Source organism: Melanostigma gelatinosum, assembly GCF_949748355.1.
Source record: "Melanostigma gelatinosum genome assembly, chromosome: 1".
Classification (NCBI taxonomy): domain Eukaryota; kingdom Metazoa; phylum Chordata; class Actinopteri; order Perciformes; family Zoarcidae; genus Melanostigma; species Melanostigma gelatinosum.
The window spans coordinates 30,932,124-30,952,486 of record NC_136634.1 but is presented as its reverse complement, the minus strand read 5'-3'; the positions used below and the strand labels follow the sequence as shown (position 1 = coordinate 30,952,486).

Genomic DNA, 20,363 nt, shown 5'->3' with positions numbered 1-20,363 from the left:
ATTTTTTGGCACTTTTGGGGCGAAATCAAGGAGTTCATGCAATCCAAAGGGGAAGACTACTTGCTGCTCGAGGACCCTGAGTGGATCCTTGACCTTTCCTTTTTAACGGACATCACTGGGAAACTGAACCATCTGAACTGTGAGCTGCAAGGCAACGGTAAAACTGTTGCTGACATGATAAGTGCTGTAAACGCATTTAAAGCTAAGATGAATAGAGAAAAAAAGTGCTGCACTTTCCCTCCGTACAGTCAGTGTTGAATGACGATGCTTCAGCATCTGTGGCTTTTGACAAAGCAGTAGAAAAGTCCTCTCAAGTCATAAACAGACTCGGGCAAGAGTTGAGAACAGGTTTTGTGACTTTGATCAACTTGAGCCATGTGTGTCATTCGTTTCAAATCCTTTCATGCAAGTGGACATGACATGCATTGCTGAGCAACTAAGTGCTACTTTCAACTTGGGGGCTGGACAGGTGGAGATTGAAATCATAACGTTTCAAAATGACCTCCACCTCAAAGCCCATCAGTCTGCACCAAACTGTTGGTGCCTTGTGGACACAGACAAATACAAAGGTGTATGCACAGCAGCTATGAAAGTTGCTGCCTTTTTGGTTCAACCTCTCTGGAATCAGCCTTTTCTGACATGAACTTCATCAAGAACAAACACAGAACACGCCTCACTGATGCACATCTACAAGACTCACTCACAGCTGCAGTGTCTCATTATACACCAGATGACAGTGCGTTGGTAAACGGTATGCAGTGCCAGGCTTCCCACTAACATTTACAGACAAAGAAAGAGATAACATAATGTTTTCATTGAAAACACCATGACAACATTAAACTCAAATATTGTACAAAAATGTGAAAAATATGTTCAAAAAGTGTGTTCAAAGATTTTGATTTGTTAAAAATGCTACAGATTTGGTGATTAGTACTAATGTGATAGGATTCATTTTAAAAAAAGTGAAAGAGTTGATTTTTTTATTGTTATTATTTATCATTTGTATAAACATGGGACAGAGTTCACGATTTGTTCAAAAATGTTACAGTCCTCTGACTTTCAAATGTTGAAAGAGATTAACAAATACATGTTTGTAGCAGGTTCTCCTCGCCTCAGTCTCTACTGTGGGATTAAATACAGTCGTGAGTGAGACAATCAGGATCCCTTCCAGCTGCGCCTAATTAAGTCCCTTACCGGCACCGCTCCCCGAACCACTCCCACACTCCGCCCCCTCCACAGCTGAGCCACCCACGCCCACCACCACATACCCCCACCGCCCGACTTAGGCCGGGGAGCCATCCGGCCTGACCTACTCCCCCCCCCCCCCCCCCCCCTTGAGGGTGAGAGAGGAAGTCGGCCACGACCATCTGCGCCCCCGGCCTATGGACCACCTTGAAGTTAAACGGCTGCAAAGCCAGATACCACCGAGTGATCCGGGCGTTAGTATCCTTCATGCGGTGGAGCCACTGGAGCGGGGCGTGGTCCGAACAGAGGGTGAAAGAGCATCCCAGGAGGTAGTAGCGCAGGGAGTCGACTGCCCACCGGATGGCCAGGCACTCCTTCTCCACCGTGCTGTACCTGGTCTCCCTCTCGGATAGCTTCCGGCTGATGTAGAGCACCGGGCGGTCAACCCCCTCTACCCGCTGGGACAAAACGGCCCCCAGCCCTCTGTTCGATGCGTCAGTCTGCAGAGTAAAGGGCAAAGAGAAGTTAGGTGTAAGAAGGAGTGGTTCCCCACAGAGGGCGTGTTTTACCTGCTCAAACGCCAACTGGCACTGCGCCGACCGCTGGACCGGATCTGAGGCACCTTTCCGGGTCAGGTCGGTCAAGGGGCTGGTCAGATCTGCGAAGTTGGGGATGAACCGCCTGTAATAACCCGCCAGCCCCAAAAACCCCCTAACCTCTTTTTTAGTCTTGGGCAGCGGGCTGGCTGCGATAGCCGCAGTCTTGTCCACCTGAGGGCGCACCTGCCCGCCACCCAAGTGGTACCCCAGATACCGTACCTCCCTCCGTCCAACCGCACACTTCCCCGGGTTGGCGGTGAGCCCCGCCTGCCTCAGGGACTCCAGCACCGCACCCACACGCTGCACATGCTCCGCCCAGGTGGTGCTGTGTATGATCACATCATCCAAGTAGGCGGCAGCATACGCAGCATGCGGACGCAGCACCCGGTCCATGAGGCGTTGAAAAGTGGCTGGGGCACCGAACAACCCAAAGGGAAGTGTGGTGAATTGGTATAACCCAAACGGAGTGGAGAAGGCCGTTTTTTCCCTGGACTCTGGCGACAAAGGAATCTGCCAGTAGCCTTTGGTTAAATCCAGTGTCGTAAAAACCTGTGCAGTGCCTAGTCGGTCCAGGAGGTCGTCGACCCGGGGCATTGGGTAAGCATCAAATCGTGACACATCATTCACCCTGCGATAGTCCACACAGAACCGTATAGACCCATCCTTCTTGACAACCAGAACAATGGGGCTACACCAGGCACTGTTGGACTCTTCTATTACCCCCATCTCCAGCATAGCCGCTAATTCCCTCTGAACCACTTTTCTTTTGTGTTCAGGTAACCTGTAGGGTCGTAACCGCACCGTCACGCCCGGAGGAGTCTCAATGTGGTGCATTATGAGGTTTGTGTGCCCTGGCAGGAGGGAGAACACATCGGCAAACTGTTCCTGCAACTGTGCAATGTCTGTTCTCTGGGTCCCGGAGAGGTGGGCTTCACAAAGGAGCGAGGTTGGATCGGAGGATTTTGGAACCTCCGGCCCCAACTCCTCCCTCTCAGGAACCGCGGACACCAGAGACACAGACTCCGCCTCTCTCCATGCTTTTAGGAGGTTGAGGTGGTAGATCTGAGTAGCTCCGCCCCTGTCAGAACGCACCACCTCATAGTCGACATCCCCCACCTGCCGTGTGACCACAAAGGGTCCTTGCCACTTGGCGAGGAGTTTAGAGCTGGAAGAAGGAAGCAATACAAGTACCTTTTCTCCCGGTGCGAATTGTCTCAGCTTGGCCCCTCTGTTGTACAGCCGCTGTTGACGGTCCTGGGCCTGGAGCAAATTATCACGTGACAGTCGACCCAGTGTGTGGAGTTTTGCTCGCAGGTCCAGGACGTATTGGATCTCACTTTTCCCGGTGCTCGGACCCTCCTCCCAGTTTTCTTTAATCAGGTCGAGCCCCCCCGTGGTGTCCTGCCAAACAGTAGTTCAAAGGGAGAAAATCCCGTGGAGGCCTGGGGAACCTCCCGCACTGCAAACAACAGAGGATCAAGCCATTTATCCCAATTACGGACATCGTCGTGAATAAATTTACGGATCATGGACTTTAAAGTCTTATTCAGACGCTCCACCAGACCGTCGGTCTGTGGGTGGTACACACTGGTCCGAATAGATTTAATGCCCAGTAATCCGTAAAGTTCTCTCAGTGTGCGTGACATGAACGAGGTGCCCTGGTCAGTCAGAATCTCTTTCGGGATTCCGACTCGGGAGATGACCTGAAACAGAGCCTGCGCGACACTCTTTGCAGAAATGTTGCGCAACGGCACTGCCTCGGGATATCGTGTTGCGTAATCCACTAGGACTAACACAAAGCGATATCCGCGTGCACTCCGGTGAAATGGCCCGATGAGGTCCATGGCGATACGCTCAAATGGGACCTCCATTAACGGCAGAGGACGCAAAGGCGCCCTCGGAATGGCCGGCTGGTTTACCAACTGACACTCTGGGCAGGATGCACACCAACGGCGCACCTCACCCCGAATGCCCGGCCAATAAAATCGGGCCATTATCCGGTCCAGTGTTTTCTCATATCCCATGTGGCCAGCCATCGGGTTATAGTGAGCCGCCTGGAAAATAATTTCACGGCGGCTTCTCGGCACCAACAACTGGGTATTTTCCTGACCTGACTGAGTGTCACGACTCACTCTATACAGTCTGTCCCTAATCAATGAAAAGTGCGGGTATGACTGTGCTGCGTCAGGGCACACCAACTGACCATCAATTCGTATCACTTGGTCAAAGGCTGAGCGTAGAGACTGAGCGGAGTGCATCCCGAGACTGCTCAAGTGGAAAATCTTCCATGGAGTGTAGTTCGGGACCCAGCGGAGTCTCCACGGGAGGCTCCGCTGGTTCCCCCTCCCCATCTGCAGCGTCGGACAACCTCGCGTCACCGCTGAGCACAGCACACATACCGCATGACCCTGTCTGTCGTGAACGCACCCCCGCACCCCGCCCCATTAATTTCCCAAACCCTGGCCAATCCGTTCCCAAGATCAGGGGGTGCGTAAGGCGGGAGCTAACCGCAACCTTCAGACTACGTTTTCTCCCCATGTGTCTAATTTCTACTGGCACCACGGGATATTCGTGAATATCCCCATGCACACACTTCATTTTTACCCACAATGCCTCCACCAATGCCCCGGGCCGAACCAGGCTCTGGTGAATCATCGACTGCGTACCGCCAGTATCCACCATTGCCTGATGTATACCCCCCTGAATCCTTACCGGAATGTGGTACGTTGACCCTGGACCGGGGGAGGGCGTTGGAGGGCCGGCAACCCGAACCACCTGGCCCACCTCCATCTGTGGACATTCCCTCCGGAAGTGACCGGGCTGCCCGCCTCCAACACTCCAGCCCTGGCGCTTGAGGGCCCCCATGTGGGTTGGGAAGAGTGCCGGCAGACGCGGAGGTCGGTGCCTCGGGAGAGGGGAGGAAGGGGGCCGCCCGCGGAGCCAGGGGCAGGGGCCAGCAGTTGCGGAGGCAGCGGGCGGCCACTGTCTCCCAGGCCGCTGGGATGAACTGCCAGGTGGTCCTCTGCCAGGGTGATGGCGGTCCAGTGGTCCCAGTCTGGCCTCACGAAACCTCCGCCGGTGGTCCTCCGGAGACAGGCCCAGGCGATCGGTGACAGCTTTACGCACGTCCTCGTAGCGGTGGCAGCCCCAGGGCTGCTGTTTGTGCCTCCCCCATGAGGAGAGGCAGAAGCCGGACCCCCCACTCTGCCGCGGGCCAGCCGCACGCCTCTGCCGTCGCCTCGAATGTGTCCAGAAATGACTGCACATCGTCGCCGGCACTCATCTTGTGGAGGACCACCCCCGCCAATGGCGAGGGGGCAGTCACCGGCGGGCCTGCCGCTGCCCGGACCGCGAGCTGCTCCAGGGCGTGGGCCTGCCGCTCCGCCTGGGCCTGGAGCGCCCCCAGGAACTGCCGGTTCGCCTCAGCCTGGTCCCGCTGCATGGCCGCGATCCCTCCCAGCATCTGGCCCAGCATCATAATCGGCTGCGCCGGCGCCTCCGGTGCTGCTCCGTCCATGTCTCGGTGCTCGGCCCCACGTTGGGCTCCACTGTAGCAGGTTCTCTGCTACCCGGTGGGTCTGGGGAGCACAATGACGCCAGCACACGGTGGAATGACGGTTTCAATGTTTCTTTATTGTTTAAACCCTAACGGGCCTGGCCGGGTGCTCTCCTGCCTCGCCTCCGAGCACACGCCGCAGGAGCTTTTCGTCCTGTCCGTTTTCCTCGCCTCAGTCTCTACTGTGGGATTAAATACAGTCGTGAGTGAGACAATCAGGATCCCTTCCAGCTGCGCCTAATTAAGTCCCTTACCGGCACCGTTCCCCGAACCACTCCCACACTCCGCCCCCTCCACAGCTGAGCCACCCACGCCCACCACCACAATGTTACATGTTTAAATATATATGGTTCCTACCATCATTGTTGTGGAAATAATTGTTAATTATTGTGAGGAATAATTAACATAAACATGATCACACAGTCTCGTCACATATATTATTATTATTAAAAGGTGATCTGTGCAATTTTGTTGTTCAGGAAGTTTGTATCAAACAAGTAGCCCTTCGTACTGCTCGGTACCCTTAAAGTAGCTCTCGGCTTCAAAAAGGTTGGTGACCCCTGCTGTACAACCTTTCAGACACTGACTAAAGCTCTCACCGCCTCCATCCTTGTCAACTTTTATATATTGACATACTAACAACCTACCAGGGCTGAAGCTGCCACCAGCCAGACAGTAAAATAACAACCATCAATCAAGTCATTTGGATCAAGGCAAAATAGTGGGAGTATGGATAAACGACACGTACTTGGGAACATTTCACATCAAAACTATTCATAGTGATTTCAATTTGCGACACCAACACTTTTTCAATAAAAGGTTGCAATAGATTTGTTCAACCAACTGGCAGGACACTATTGACTCAGAGCAGCGTCTGTCAGTCTGTCTGAGCTAAACTGTTGTATACTCTAAGCAACTGTAAGATATTTTATTGAGTTTCCTTTCAGCGAAAATGTACGAACAGAAGGAGTGGATCTGGTCTGTGCTGCCTTTGTCAATGTTGAAAGGAGTAATAAAGTGTGCTGTCTTGGTTCAGACTATGGAGCTTTCATGTTGTTGTACAGTATTGTGTACATATAGAATATGTATTTCCGCACAACGGGGTTGGTTGATGCCTTTATTAGCGATATGAAAGCTTCAAAAATCAACCTTGTTTCGGAATTTGTTTTACTTTTTTGCGGCGTAATATTGTGTGAAAGTACTCATGACAAAAACAACAGTTTGAAAAATATATTGCCGTGCATGGCTTTAGAAATTTTATACTTTACAAATAAACTTAAACTATTTATTATTTCCTCGAGCTGTGAGCTGCAGATTTAAATCAATCTTAGAAGTGTTACTTGGGTTTAGAATTTTTTTCAGAACAGAAGTCGTAGCCAAGTGCTGTCACTGATATACTATTTCCTTTGATCAACAATCCTTTAAACTTACACATACAGTACAGTACATACAGTATGTTGTCATTCGCCACTTGTTAAAACACCTTGTTGCTATGGTGGACTGATGTTTTGGTCTCTTTTTTTCAGTGTGCTCATGGAGGCTGTTTGATGGAGCTCTGCATCCAGCTGAGCATCACCATGTTGGGAAAGCAGCTAATTCAGAACAATCTTTTTGAGATTGGCGTACCGTAAGTATGCATCACTTTGAACTAGTCGTCTATCATCACAAATAACAGTCATGAAGCTGAAATCACTGTTTCCTTTAAGAAAGGAACAGAGCCTCCAATAGTCAACTAAACAAATCTTTTTCCGTTCCAAGATGGTGAAACAAATCAGCTGGTAAAACAGAAACCAGCATGTTAGTTTTGAGAAACAGGAATAAACATTGTTGACAGTAGGTTAACATGACTACAGAACTAGTAATAATTGTTACAACGCCCTAGGGGGGAATCCTAGCTCAACACAAAAACAGACTCTCAGGACTTATCAGCAAAATAATAAACAGAACAAAACTAAATGAATCCAAACCTTTATGCATGGATGCATACCACGAAGGGAAAGAGAGACAGTCTGTCTGACATGTGTTTGTGTGTGTGTGTTCCTCAGCAAGCTGAAGAAGCTGATTCGCTACATTCGGTCAAAGCAAGGGGCCTTTCAAGAAGACGAAAGACAGAAGAAACTGCAGAGATATGAAACTGACCACTTCCTGGAGCCATTTGCCGGCTTAACACCGGAATACATGGAAATGAGTCAGTACCACACTCTGTGTCCTCGGCACAAGACAAAAATAGGATTGTTATGGGATCTTCTATAGATAAATGCCTGGCTGACACCTGAGAGTGAATCAAAGACTACCAATGTTTAACTGGTCTGAATCATGAGACTGAATGATGACTCATTAGATCATGTGCCAGTGTCCTACTGCTGCGGTAGACCACAGCATGCAAGTTAAAAATAAAGTCATCCTCTCCTTTTATTCATTTCTAGGACTGTAACCATTTACGTAATCGTATTAAACCGTTCGGTACAAAGCTTACAAACCGAACAGTACCTTTGAATAATACTATTGCATTTTGGAAAATGCAGAATGTTAAATTGTGGGAAATATATTGTTTTCTGCTCTCAAATAGAAAAGTGGTTCTCAACTGGTCTGGCTGCATGGTCCACCAACACCCCTTAATGACAAACCTTAATGACCCGTTCTTCTCTAATTGAGTCCGTCTTATGATTTTACTTTCACAACTGACATAAGGAATCTACTGCTCTGCTATCTCTTTCCTCGTCTCAGCCCCCTGTGTCACGGTGTGTGTACATCTCACTGGAGTCAGGAAACTTGTCAGAATGCCCATATTTGATTGGCTGAGCTGCATCACGTGATTGTTTCATGATAGTCATTATAAAATAGCTATAACTTTATGATTCTGTTTAGGCCAGCAGAGAAGGCTTTGCAGGCCCTGATGGCCCACCACTGCTTTTCAGCGACACATATCTAACACCATGACCTGACGGAACAACAAACACGCACCAAATGCTCCCATATTTACGTTCTACTCACAGTACAGAAGCTAAAGACGCTCTAATTTCCGTCTAATTTCAGTTTCACTTGGACTTAAAGTAAAGGAAAAATATATAATTAAGTCTATGAAAGAACAACAATTTATAAAAAATTGTTTTACTTTTCTTAATGCAAACAATGAGCACTTAGAGTAACTTCTAATCACATTATAATACATTATAAAATGATAATTATATATTACAACTATGGAAATTATTATACACTATCCTTGCAAAAAAAGGTCAGTGATTGACCAGCAATTATGAAGTACGTATACAGTGTAATAAGCAGATTATAACACATTAATAGTATGTTGATAATGCATTTATAGACATGGGTGTCATAGAAAGTGTTTTATCCTGATAGACATTTGTGTGAAACTTCCATGATTGGTATATCAATTCTTGAGTTATGGCCAAAAAGGTGTTATACTGTTTATCTACTATACAGGCCTTTGATAAATGAAAGTACCGGTATATAACATGATATATTATTCTCTCTTCCTCTATGTCCAGTCATCCAGTTTGGCTTTGTCACACTGTTCGTGGCATCCTTCCCCCTGGCTCCGCTCTTCGCTCTGCTCAACAACATCATTGAAATACGACTGGACGCCAAGAAATTTGTGACGGAGCTGCGAAGACCAGTGGCAGCAAGAGCCAAAGACATTGGTGGGGTTATACTCAACATACTGTAGCTCTTGCACAAAGACATAAAAACATGCATAAAAGTATCTGATAGTAATGGTGAGATCTTGGTGAAATGTGCCTGTAAATGTTCCTGAAAACATATTCATTACAACAAACAAAATGCAAAGAAACTTTTTCCTTCACTGTAGAAAAAACAAGGTGTATGTGTAAATCCAGCAGTTAATACATATTGTTGTGTCTACAGGTATATGGTACAACTTACTAAGAGGGGTAGCAAATGTGGCCGTCATCATTAATGTAAGTAAAACATGCATGTATTCAATTGTATTGACTGTAATGCATGTAGTGTACTGTGAAGGTTTTCCCAATTGTTTTCGCTCTGTAAATCACAATGATTTTGAAACACACTTTGAGGGTGTTCACATTCACATCCACGTGTGAACGTTTATCAGTACAGTAAAATAGTAGTGCTGGGCAACGATTAAAATATTTAAAAGCGATTAATCGCATGGATTTTTTGCGATTAATCGCATTATGGCAAAGTTCAATCATGAATTATAAAGTAGTGTATTGTGCACTTTTATTTTAAAAGTACTGCTATATGAACAAAAGTGCAACAACATTTGGTTCAGGAGATGCAGGCAGCATGTTTTATACTTAATGTGAATATAATTCATACTTTGTTGGCATCTTATTCTGAAAACCGGATGTTCGGCTGAAGAAACCGGATGTTGTCTCACGTTAATGTTTCCGCTAACTTTCAAAGTCCTTCGCTCGCTGCCGATCTGTGCCGTTTGAATGCGTTTACCGTGAATTTCAGCATATAGGTGCACTAACATGTGAGTGTCTGTGAGTTGACCACGGAGATCGGAGTGTCTGCTGACTTTACCGCAGCGATGTCCAGTAGTCTCCATGGAGAGCAGCGGAAGTCGCCTTTTCTCTACGGAAACCCTGAAGGGACATCATATCTCCAATACAAAACGATAAACATGAGACAGTCTGACTATAGGATGTTTGCTGGCTTTTATCCCACTGTTCTTGTCATCCGCTTGTTGTTATGAATGCGTTAACTTGCCCAGCACTATAAAACAGTAAACTTTAAATGCTATTGAACATTGGCCAAAGACAGACAGACACAACTCTATCTGCTCCTATACATCTTGCGGCTGAATTTACTGTGTGAGCTGAAACCAACGTGTCCTCACTCCTAACTTGTCAAACGCTGACGCTCGGTCAGCAGACCTTGGTCTCTGATACGACGCACACTTTAGCTCTTGTATGACACACACCAGGCTTTTAACTAACTCCACTATTATTAGATGGTTACACCAACTTCCTTAGTATAAAGAGTGAGGAAGTCCGCTTAGGAAGGAGGTCGGGATGAATGGATGGGACAAACAAACACAGACTTTCACCTAGGAGACAGATTTTCATGTCCCCTGTGAAACCAAGTTAACATTGACTTACATTTGTTATGTACCTTACGTACTTAACTACGTCACCTAAAAAATTGCCTTTAGGTGTGAATGCTAGTCTGACAACCTGTCCAGAGTGAACAGGATTCCCACGTGACCTGGAAAACCTGAAAAACTATTTTCAAGTCATTAAAAACACAAGATGTCCTGGAAAATCTTCTCTAGTCTATCAATCAGAACTCAGCAAAACGGATAACATTACCTTCTGAATGTGCTAAGTCATGTTCAGGATCATATTAAAAGGTTAAATAGAAGTTTATGACCCAGAATATTTTGAATATGCTGCTCGTGGTTATGTTGTGGAAATCCTGTGTCACGTCACATGGTAGCACATGCAAGTTGGATGACTTTACGTGCCGTTGATTTCTTCCGAACTTCTTTAAAATGGTTGAATAATGTTAAATTTGTTTGCATGTTTGGTTCAGTTGTTTAAGGTTTAAAGTTTGTGATTCAACTCTGGCTAGGAGAGCAATGGTTTCAAATGTGTGTTCATGAGAGAGTTGGATATAGTCAAACACCAGCTAAATACTGGCTAACTACTTTATTTTTTACTTTGCTAGCATTGTCTTTTCAAGCACTGTACTGCATTGTTACGGTAAAATGGATTGTAACATGATTGCTTTTTTTAGTTGAATAAATGCTTAGATTAAAAAGAAATCTTGGCATGAGTAGCACCAATTTGAATGATGTATTATAAGCTCCTTAGAGCTAGTGTTAGGAAGTTAAACAGGTCATAATTCCTTTGTAATATCTATTTCATATTGCTGTGAAATCATCTCCTTCAAGCAACTGTATTTATTCAAGTTTCTCACCAAAAACTTTTTTTTACGAGATTACATTTGAAAACATCATGACAGCTTTATAATTTACCTTCGCCCAATTCTCATGTTTACTGAATAGACCGTGAACTCATCATACTGTAACTCAATAGAACCTCAATACGTTGGCTGTTAGCTCTGGTGCTGCTAAATTACTAGCTATCCTCCTGTCGATTTCAACATGGATGATGTTCACAATGTAGTGTGGTGGAAATTGATCTCATTAATTTCCCTGTGAGAAATAAACGTGATGAGAAAGCTCTCAAATGTCTAAGTATTTTATTGAACAGACATTTAGAATAATTCAGCTGAATGGATAGAGCTCCTTCCCCAAGGATGGTTCGGAGGTCTAACAAAAAGTCAAAGGTTTTACAGAGTATATATGTTTCACCACAAACGGCACATTACCCCCCCCCCCCCCCCGTTCGCAGGCGTACTCCCTTTTTGGATTTCTTTGATGGCGAGTTCTGCTTTTGCAACATCTGCATGCACTCAATGTTCAAAGTTAAGCGGTACAAGTTAAATCTAAAAAGAACAACATGATAAATTGCCACAACATGTAGCATCATCAGGGTTCGGCGACTAGGAAGCATTAATGCCAATGTTCTGATCGTATATCTTCACTGAATATCAGCCGATAGTGATCAGCAGTAAAACTTTATTTCAGATGGTTAAACTGTGTAATTAATCAGAGGTTCAACTGCTTGTCGAACCACAGCAGAGTGTTAATAATTACAGTAACATTGCTTTAGGACTCCCTACTGCAGAGTAGTGAGGAGGGTTCCACTTTGTGACTGCTGGTGGCAAAAATAGAGAACAGCCTGTGGAATACTATGAGACTATTATAAAGCACTATTTACATGTCTAAGGATTATACAAAGAAGGGTGATTGGCTCTTAAATGCTTTAGAAACAGGAGGTCTTACAAATTTTCATTTGAGTAAATATTTTGCAGCCAAATCATATTCAACCTTTGTTTCTTTATGATGATTTAATACTTGACTGTTTTTCTTTGAAGGCAATAAACTAGCCCATGAATATGAGATGTGAGTTTACAGATAATTATAATCCCTCCTCGGCACTGTGGAGGTTGGTTTATGGCTTTTTGCCAATTACACCTATGGGCTACACTTGTACCTCACAGTCAATTTTGTTTGTTCGCCCTCTGGCATTTCAGAGAATAATGCAGCGCACAATGCAGAGAGTATAATTGCCTCCGTACATACTCGGAACTCGCACAGCGTCTGTGGAGGCTCACGCTACGGCACCAAGCGCGAATATAAAACTGGTCATGTGTCTCAGCGGGTTGTGAACGAGTAGAGGGTTCTACTCTCAGCCAGCAGAGACATCATCTCTTGCATGACTGGATTGTTTCATTTCAACCTGACACTGTATGTTGTTACATTCCACACTGTCTTGTTTGCACATTCTAACTCCCATTTCCTTCCCTAATCTCTGACTCCCGTCCCCCATCACCACCACCTCCCCATCCACGCAGGCGTTTGTCATCTCCTTCACCTCAGACTTTATCCCTCGGATGGTCTACCAGTACATGTACAGCCCCGACGGCTCGATGCATGGATTTGTCAACAACACGCTGTCCTACTTTAACGTCAGTCACTTCCAGCAAGGCAAAGAGCCCATGGATCCGTTGTACCTTGGCCACCCCGTCGAGATGTGCAGGTGGGAAATCAGTCTGTTCACGACCTTCAATTTCACGATAAAACCACATTTAGCCATTTTAAACATCAACATATCGCTGTCATTTCTAATGTGATATAATTAATCATGTGAAACCAATGTTTAAAAATCCTATGCAGTCATGAATAACTAAGACGGGAGAACAATAATCATCTAAAATTTATATTATTACCAGCTCATTTGAAGAAAAAAAAAAACAAGTAACAATATATTTCTACTAACGAGTGTTATTGGTGTTTCCAAAGTCTGACATAGCTTGTAAATTTGACCATACTAAGGCTGGGCTGCACCAACAAGGATACATTTCTATACCTGATTAAATCATGGTTTAACTTTAAATCATATTGCACCAAACTTTAAAACTAGACGAAGATTCACTTTCTCTTTAAATATTAGTTTAGCTTTCACTCTAAACCTACATTATTTTTAATTCTGTTGTACCAAAACTTTAAAATCCAATTAAAACTGTGATCCAGTTTTAACTTCAAACTTACACTTATGGAGGTTTAACTTTTAAAATGGCTGCCTTTTTGGGATGGATTAAGCCAAATAATCAAGTTCCTTGAAGAAAGTTAAAGGGCAGAATGGACCCAATTGTTGGAATGCTGTTAAGCATTCCAACAATCTTTATTCAACTTCTTCTATTTCTTCTGTCGCACATCTTTTTCTCCATTTTTTAAGCTACAGAAACCATTCAACTATCCAAATGTTCAGCTCTTTCACCAGAGGGGTGCTATGACTTTTCATATTTCTAACCTTTAAACTTTTTGAATTATTAAGCTTTTTATTTTCAATGGGATCTCTATGGAGAATATTTTCAAATGGCTTCAGGCACACAGGTGTTTGCGATTGAGCCAATTAGTGATGTTTATAAACACAGACACACATGCACTCCCCTCTCTCTCTCTCTCTCTCTCTCTCATAGTCATTCAGGTCTTGGAGACTTTTAGAGGACTCCCCCCCACACACCCCATTTTAAAATAAAAGCTGCACACACATGATTTAGAGATATACGTGTTGCAGCTCAGCCAATCAGATATGAGTATTCTGATGAGTTTCCTGATTCGAGTGACATTTACACACACTGCGACACAAGAGGGAGAGGCAAGGAAAGACATGGCAGAGCAGGACAACAGTCATGTAAGCTGTAAAAGATAAAACATAGTACAATCTCCAAATGATAAGGTTTGCCAGAGATATCAGTCTCTCTAATTCTTTCTTCTCTCTCTCTCTCTCTCTCTCTCGCACTAATTCTTTCCTCTCTCTCTTGCTCCCTCTCTCTCATACAGTCATTCAGGTCTTAGAGACTTTTAGAGGAACCCCCCCCCCCCCCCCCACACACACACACACACACACACACACACACACACACACACATTTCAAAATAAAAGCCCAGAAGAGTGAATTCTAACTGAAATGCTTGTGATGAAGCCAGGCATTTAATAACCTCTGTTTATGCGTGTCAAACTTTATGATTATGTCTCCTCTCCCTCCTCCCCCCTCCCCCCGCCACAGAAACTGTTAGAATATCAAAATGTTCAGCTCTTTCAGGAGAGGGGTGATATGACTTTTCATAGTTGGAATCTTTAAACTTTTTGAATTATTAAGCTTTTTGCAATTTTTAAAATCCATCATTTATTAGTACAAAGTACTCTAAAGTACAAAGCTTTTGGTTGACCCCCAAGTTACAAGATATGGAATGTAAAGATCAGTGACGAACACATTTTCTGTAGATGGCTTTAGGACATATTCTTAGACTGTGTCTAAACATGACAACAGAAAGTGATAACAACAACAACTTAGTTGTATCCCTTTCCTTACTTAATAAAATCCCTAAATATTAGTTATAGGTTAGAACAGGACTCAATGATCAACAAGCAGAATAACAATATAGCTGCAATTACATTTTGGTACCACAGCAAAGAATCTAGATTTCCCCCTCCACAGTACAGATGGAAGATGATTTACTTTGTAGATACTGATTATCTCCTCATACTGCTCATACTCCTGGGTGAAATTGTCACGGGACATGATGAGGACTCAAGTGCAGACAGTCAGAGTAGTGAAAAGGGGTTTTAATAACTCACGAACAAAACATAACTCCTCCGAGGCCGAGAGTCAGAGTCCACAACCGGGTGGGTGGAGGGGGGTCCGGAGGAGGGACGGCCGGACTGCCAGACTGAGGCGACTGAGGGTCCGGAGGACGGAGCTCTGGAGACTGGGGATCCGGAGGACGGAGCTCTGGAGACTGGGGGTCCGGAGGACGGAACTCTGGAGACTGCACTCGAGAGACTGGAGATCAGGGAGACTACACTCGAGAGACTGGAGATCAGGGAGACTACACTCGAGAGACTGGGGATCAAGAGGGGAACTGCACTCGAGAGACTGGGGATCGAGAGGGGAACTGCACTCGAGAGACTGGGGATCGAGAGGGGAACAGAGCTCTAGAAGCTGCGGATCGAGAGGGGAACAGGGCTCTAGAAGCTGCGGATCGAGAGGGGAACAGGGCTCTAGAAGCTGCGGACCGGACGGGAAACAGGGCTCTAGAGGCTGGAGACCAGACGGGAAACAGGGCTCTAGAGGCTGGAGACCAGACGGGGAACAGGGCTCTAGAGGCTGGAGACCAGACGGGAAACAGGGCTCTAGAGGCTGGAGACCAGACGGGGAACAGGGCTCTAGAGGCTGGAGACCAGACGGGAAACAGGGCTCTAGAGGCTGGAGACCAGACGGGGAACAGGGCTCTAGAGGCTGGAGACCAGACGGGGAACAGGGCTCTAGAGGCTGGAGACCAGATGGGGAACAGGTCTCTAGACGCTGGAGATCAGACGGGGAACAGGTCTCTAGAGGTCTCCCTTCACCTGTCCCTGATCTAGAGATCAGGGACAGGTGAAGGGAGTGAGGAGCTACAGAAAGAAAGACACAGAACACAGGGCAAAGCCTGATCGTGACAGAAAGTCTTCTTCAGTGGATTTTAGTGTTTGTTATACTCGTTATTATACCACGTAACTAGCTTTCAATACTTGCTCAGCGCAAACGCAAAAGAAATTACAGCTTTGAACTTATCCACGGTTTGCAGTAACGTACAAACATTTTTTCCTGGCGACTGTGCTGGTAAAATCTTGCCAGTCTGATATTTAGAAAAACACAAAACCTTGAGGTCCTGACGCTGTGTTGGGGGATTTAATTCATCAAGGAAGTTTCTGAGGTTCTGTGGAACTCTGTGTCACTGGATCACACTGGTGGATGATATTATTAGAAAGAATCTTTCTTCAGACTCTAAGATGAAACCAGAACATGTATTTTTATCTCTAAAGGTATAAGGACTACAGAGAACCCCCTTGGTCAACCACTCCATATGAGATATCAAAGGAATTCTGGGCAGTGCTGGCTGTCCGACTGGCTTTTGTCATTGTTTTCCAGGTAAGATGAATCATGCAGAAAAGTAGGAATCGGTAAACCGAACTGTTTGTGGATTTTTAGAAATTGTATTTAGGGACACTCAGTAAGTCTGACAAGGAACTGTTCATCAATCCTATTACATCATTGGCTGATACAGCAATCATTTCAACATGTCAGATGAACCCAAACAACACTGAACGTGTATGATAGACTATAAACTCTTACAATGTGAGCTTACGGAGGAATTATTTTTGATAAATTATTTGTATTAATTAAATTAATTTTCACCTCTAATGGACTGTAACCCTGTGCGTAGACTATGGCAGGGGGATTGCTGGTGTGATCTCTTATCGTGATCATTTTTTTAATCATATTAATAAGGGTTTTGGTTGTTTGTATCTCCATTTGGTTTAGTTTCTCATGACAAAAACAACAGTTTTGAATAAAATATATACCAGCGAAAGGCCTTCAGGCTTTGGGATTTACTGTGGGTCCAAATCTGCCACGTGGCGATTCTCGACTTCTGCGAGTAAAGTCAGGACAAACAATGGTGGTTTTTAGTTATTTTATGTTTTCTGTAACTTCTACTCACTACTTTGTTTTACACACTGGAAGAATCTGAATCTAAAATCATTTAAATCATGTTTCCTGCAACATTGCTCATGTTTCATAATGAATTAGAGAAAATGATTGTCACACGATTCTCTTGCATTCATTTCTACCAGAACGTTGTGATGCTCATGAGCGACATTGTGGACTGGCTGATTCCAGACATCCCAAAAGACATCAGCCTCCAGATCCACCAGGAGAAGATTCTCCTGGTGGACCTCTTCCTGAAAGAGGAGCAAGGCAAGACCCGTAATCTTGAGAGCAGGTCCTGTACAGAGGGTAAGAAGAACTGCAGCAGCAGCAACAACAACAACAGCAGCACGGTCGCTCAGCCACACTCGGGTCTGCACACCAACAGCACTAATAGCCTCTAGCGCTAGCAACATTGAACTCTTCCTTCAGTGGAGCAGTTCTCCTTTAGCGAGTCTTGCTAGCAGCCCACCCCAAACTGTGTTTTTGTCCTTGTTCAGAACATTCCAACAACTGGGCAGAGCAGCTGGCTGATAAGGTGCTAGAGAAGGTGAATGTTTGAGGCCAAATATGTCGCAAGGTGTGCGGAGAGTTCCGAACCTGTTTCTCAATCAGTACTCACATTTGTGAATGAGCACAGGAAGCTGTAGCTTTGCGTGTGTATCAGCATTTGTGAATGTATTCACAAATCTGTAATTTAGCAAACAGAGTTAATAATATGTACAAGAATAATGCCAGCTCAGAATCTCTAAATGTACATATTATGATTTATATATAAGAATCTGAGAATGTGTACTCACTGTAAATGGATTTTTATTAATCAGTGAAAAGTCCAAGAATGTAAATGAGAGCAGTCACACAAAGTGCTGCTGACTAAATGCAGAAGAAATGTTTTTCTGTTGTTGAAGAGAAGACAGAGTTGGAACTTGTGTATTAATCTTGCAAGAGGCAGCTATCAGAAACATAAAAGGTAAAGTCATGTAAAAGAAAACATAACAATAACATGTTTGTAGCATTGCTGCTCTGTGTCGTGTCAACACATTCTCATTCCCAACTCTTCACATAAGGATGCTTGGTCAGGATCTCTTGGCGTCTATTTTTGGTTGGAGTTTTAGTTGAAACGCAGAGTGCCTTGCGTTTCAGCCGCCAAGTGTGAAGTAGATCGGATGAACAGTTTCTGAGATATGCAAAGGTGATACTCACATACTTACTGTAAAATAATGCACAAATACATAAAATGCTTTGCTTTCACTCAGCACATCATGTTACTGTGCCCTGCATTCTTGTGGCCTGATAGAAAATGCCAAATACTCAAAAAAACAACAACTCTAAAGTTTGATATATTTAGAGGAATGGACCCGGGTATACAGAGGCAGTACACTGAAGATAATTGAAGCGACACTTCCTAGCACTAGCGTGAGACGGATCACCTCTCACATTTACATATCTCAGTAACAACAGGAGAGTAACAAAAGTCACATGTCAGAAGACATTTATAGGCACTCTTGAGGTGGAACACAAAGCTGTTTTTTCCAGCTCTTGAAGTTAAATACTTTAATGTTTCACTTATTAATAAAAGGCCATTTACGTGTTTTCTGAATCTTACAAACAAGTACAGATATCTGGAAATGTGTCTACATGTAGTATTTTTGTAGGCAAACAGGAAGTTAGCATCAATAGTGCAACAATACTGACTAATTTCTCTATTCACAAACATGATAACTCATTCCAGAACTGAGCACATTTAAGGAACAAGAAGCAGTTTAACAACTCTTAACACACATTAGCGAATTACTTTGCTACATATTTGGCTCCAAGGTGTAGTACAGCGTCTGTAGCTACGTGATGTGATGTGTACAACGCATATGCACTTTTTCATGTAACAGATGATTAAAATGAAAAATGTCTCATTATTGCAGACGTTGCTTCAGACATTGCTTATTTTCTAATAAGTGTAGCTCTGTATTAGTTCTCTATTATGATGTTATAATCAGCTGTAGCTTGGTATTTTTGTCTGACATTGAAAACTAAAAGACTTGTTTTACTCTCCAGAAATGTTTCTAACTATTTTGAATTTGTATTGCTTGTACTGTGTACTGTGAGTGAAGCAATGACACGGTCTCTCCTCCTTAATATAATATATGGAGGAGAATGTGAGTTTCTATGTATACTCTGAATAAATATTGTATTTCTATAGCATCTTTACTGAGGACCATATGTTTCTCTGCTTCAATCATTCATGTTGGCCCACCACAAAAAAACACCTGAACCACTGAATAAACTACTAACGGCAGCTAAAGCCAGAGAAGGATTTTGACAAAGTGAGGTTTACAAAGTACTTGAATAACAAGCGTATACTTGTACACGTAGTCAGTACAGAACAACAAAACGGCAGCCGTTGCCTAAATATAACCCCCAACTGCTTCACAGAAACGTTGTGGCATTGAGTTACAAGCAAAAAGTGGTGTAGAAATGACACACAACAAAGCCCAAAATGGGTACTAATGACCTGTTAAATTTGTATTTAACACAGATTTAAGATTATTTTGTTTTTTACTATATATTATGTTGATCTGAGATAAATTGGCATTGATACATTTGAAATATTTATTTCGGTAATTTCTATAAGAATGTTTTTATTCATAAGATGACTGTCAGCTGTTGATGCGCTTTAAAATAGTCTACTTTTTTTTGTAATATGGAAAGCATCTGAAAGAGTTGTTGACACATATGGTGTCAGAATCTGCTTTATTGGCTGAGTATGTGCACATACAAAGATTTTTTTGTACTTGTACTTGTAAAAATGTCTACTATGACTGCTACTGTTGCTATTATAAGTAGTCATAATTTTTCCATCATTATACATCTCAGCTACTTTAAATCAAGATTGGAGACTTTTCTGTTTGCTGCTGCCTTTAATTGAACCAGATTCAATGATATTAATCAATTTCCTGCATTTCACAACTGTATTTTATTTCTTACACTAATTTTTAGTGTTTTAATGACTGTTTTTAATGTTTCAATGAATGTTCTTAATTTTTTTTAATGTCCTTTTCTTTTAGCTTATGTTTTGATGCTTTTATTTGAAGCACTTTGAAATTCCATGTTGAAATGTGCTATATAAATAAACTTGTCTTGCTTTGAAACAGGTCAGGAGATTAGTTATATATTATTTATAATTACAAATGGTTTTGAAATAACTTCAGTATTCAGTGTTTACCTTAAAAGTTACATCTTTAAATGAATGATTCAAAAAATTTTGAAAAACAATGTTCACCTGTGCAGACTTAAAAGTTTCGAGCCAGTTAATATTAACGGGGATGTAGATTTATTCTGAAAGACGGGCCGGAAGTCGCCCCGTCGCTACTGCTCAAAAACACGGAAGTGGTTTAAACTTCTAAGTTAACTGTA

At 43.7% G+C, this 20,363-nt stretch overlaps 1 protein-coding gene across 2 annotated transcripts in view; it reads left to right on the top strand.

Moving 5' to 3' along the window:
• The window catches only part of ano1b (anoctamin 1, calcium activated chloride channel b), a 78,033-nt gene extending 58,012 nt beyond the window's left edge, over positions 1–20,021 (top strand). Inside the window, exons 18-24 of one of the 2 annotated variants that reach the window (XM_079265767.1) lie at positions 6,867–6,967; positions 7,386–7,528; positions 8,850–9,002; positions 9,226–9,278; positions 12,772–12,956; positions 16,289–16,394; positions 17,099–20,021. In XM_079265767.1, the coding sequence (XP_079121893.1) occupies positions 6,867–6,967; positions 7,386–7,528; positions 8,850–9,002; positions 9,226–9,278; positions 12,772–12,956; positions 16,289–16,394; positions 17,099–17,356 (999 nt within the window). In that variant the 3' untranslated portion in view covers positions 17,357–20,021. Of the gene's footprint in view, positions 1–6,866; positions 6,968–7,385; positions 7,529–8,849; positions 9,003–9,225; positions 9,279–12,771; positions 12,957–16,288; positions 16,395–17,098 lie in introns of those variants that run through there. The other variant, XM_079265768.1, reaches the window with a different exon arrangement.
• Positions 20,022–20,363: the final 342 nt, after the last annotated feature.